General features: G+C 48.2%; 1 protein-coding gene across 4 annotated transcripts in view; it reads left to right on the forward strand.

Annotated features, from left to right (window-relative positions):
- LOC112249411 (AT-rich interactive domain-containing protein 3A) overlaps positions 1 to 2,500 on the forward strand; it is a 141,066-nt gene that overhangs the window by 137,899 nt on the left and 667 nt on the right. For all 4 annotated transcript variants that reach the window (XM_042320218.1, XM_042320216.1, XM_042320217.1 and 1 more), the window contains one exon: positions 1 to 2,500. This exon is cut by the window's left edge and continues 85 nt beyond it; it is cut by the window's right edge. In XM_042320218.1, the coding sequence (XP_042176152.1) occupies positions 1 to 112 (112 nt within the window). In that variant the 3' untranslated portion in view covers positions 113 to 2,500.

A 2,500-nucleotide genomic window follows, 5' to 3' on the forward strand; every position in this document is an offset into this window, starting at 1 on the left:
CAGTCTGGGGCTGAACTCCTCCTGCGTACAGATCCATCCGTCCTGCTGCTCCTCCTCCTCCTCCACGTCCTCCACATCCTCGGTCCACAGACCCAGAAACTCCTCCCCCTGATCTGAGTCCCACCCACAGCCCCACCAACTCACTCTAAACCCCGCCCCTATCCTCCCCCAAAGACAGCACACGGTCTGAGATACCAGGATGAAAGACTTGTGTTGTTTTTCCCCCCTCCTCCTCCCTTTTTCTCGATTTCCCTTATCCCAGTTAAAATAATAATAAACAAATATTTACAGAGGAAATACTTCTGTAGGAAAAGAACAAGAAAAGGCTCTCCTTCTATTCTCTCTCCTCCGAACTCTGCACCCAATGGTATGTAGAGGACCTCTGAACCCAATGGTATGTAGAGGACCTCTGAACCCAATGGTATGTAGAGGACCTCTGAACCCAATGGTATGTAGAGGACCTCTGAACCCAATGGTATGTAGAGGACCTCTGAACCCAATGGTATGTAGAGGACCTCTGAACCCAATGGTATGTAGAGGACCTCTGAACCCAATGGTATGTAGAGGACCTCTGAACCCAATGGTATGTAGAGGACCTCTGAACCCAATGGTATGTAGAGGACCTCTGAACCCAATGGTATGTAGAGGACCTCTGAACCCAATGGTATGTAGAGGACCTCTGAACCCAATGGTATGTAGAGGACCTCTGAACCCAATGGTCTGTAGAGGACCTCTGAACCCAATGGTATGCAGAGGACCTCTGAACCCAATGGTATGTAGAGGACCTCTGAACCCAATGGTATGTAGAGGACCTCTGAACCCAATGGTCTGTAGAGGACCTCTGAACCCAATGGTATGTAGAGGACCTTTGAGCCCTGTCTGTGTGTATGTAGAGGACCTCTGAACCCAATGGTATGTAGAGGACCTCTGAACCCAATGGTCTTTAGAGGACCTCTGAACCCTGTGGTATGTAGAGGACCTTTGAGCCCTGTCTGTGTGTATGTAGAGGACCTCTGAACCCAATGGTATGCTGAGGACCTCTGAACCCAATGGTATGCAGAGGACCTCTGAACCCTGTGTGTGTGTGTGTATGGAGGACCTCTGAACCCAATGGTATGCAGAGGACCTCTGAACCCAATGGTATGCAGAGGACCTCTGAACCCAATGGTATGTAGAGGACCTTTGAGCACTGTATGTGTGTATGTAGAGGACCTCTGAACCCAATGGTATGCAGGGGACCTCTGAACCCAATGGTATGTAGAGGACCTTTGAACCCAATGGTATGCAGAGGACCTCTGAACCCAATGGTATGTAGAGGACCTTTGAGCCCTGTCTGTGTGTATGTAGAGGACCTCTGAACCCAATGGTATGCAGGGGACCTCTGAACCCAATGGTATGTAGAGGACCTCTGAACCCAATGGTATGCAGAGGACCTATGAACCCTGTGTGTATGCAGAGGACCTATGAACCCAATGGTATACAGACGACCTCTGAACCCAATGGTATGTAGAGGACCTTTGAACCCTGTCTGTGTGTATGTAGAGGACCTCTGAACCCAATGGTATGCAGAGGACCTCTGATCCCAATGGTATGTAGAGGACCTCTGCACACAATGGTATGCAGAGGACCTATTTACCCTGTGTGTATGTAGAGGACCTCTGCACCCAATGGTATGCAGAGGACCGCTGAACCCAATGGTATGCAGAGGACCGCTGAACCCAATGGTATGCAGAGGACCGCTGAACCCAATGGTATGCAGAGGACCGCTGAACCCTGTGTGTACACAGTTGGAGTCAGCTGTCTTCTGTCCTGTGTGTACACAGTTGAAGTCAGCTGTCTTCTGTCCTGTGTGTACACACAGTTGAAGTCAGCTGTCTTCTGTCCTGTGTGTACACAGTTGAAGTCAACTGTCTTTGTGTTTTAGTTGAGACCAGCTGCTCAGTTTGGAGCAGTGGTAACATATAGGTACAAATATATGGTGACACATCATTGGTCCCAAGGAACTGTGGGACAAAGACACTGGGAGACATGTTGGCTTTCTGTCCGTTTCATCCATCTGAAGAGGAGATGCTTGACCCTCGTAGCTCAAGAGAGAAGCGCTTGTCAATGTGTAGTAAGGTTTGTTTGATGACCTCTACTAGGCATTGTAGCTCATATTATTGCTGCTTTTCCCCTGATAACCAAAGAAAAACAAGAGTAACCAATGAAAAGAAAGTAGAAGCGTAATAAACTATAGTATGCACGGCACAGATTCAATAGTGGGCTGGACAGCAGTCGAAGCTTTGGCACCAAAGATCACGTTGTGACTATCAACAAAGGCACATCTCTCAGAATCAGGGCCATATTTCCTCCTGTTCGTTCAGAGAGGAAAATACCGTGTTGTCTATTGAAGATCTGATCGATCAATTCCGCTCATCATTGCCAATGTGCTTGCTGCTCCAATGCTGCAGGACAAAAAAGGAAGAGTCAAGACATGGGGTTATTTTATGCCTTTGTCAGT

This window comes from Oncorhynchus tshawytscha, linkage group LG04 (genome assembly GCF_018296145.1).
Source record: "Oncorhynchus tshawytscha isolate Ot180627B linkage group LG04, Otsh_v2.0, whole genome shotgun sequence".
In the NCBI taxonomy this organism is placed as follows: domain Eukaryota; kingdom Metazoa; phylum Chordata; class Actinopteri; order Salmoniformes; family Salmonidae; genus Oncorhynchus; species Oncorhynchus tshawytscha.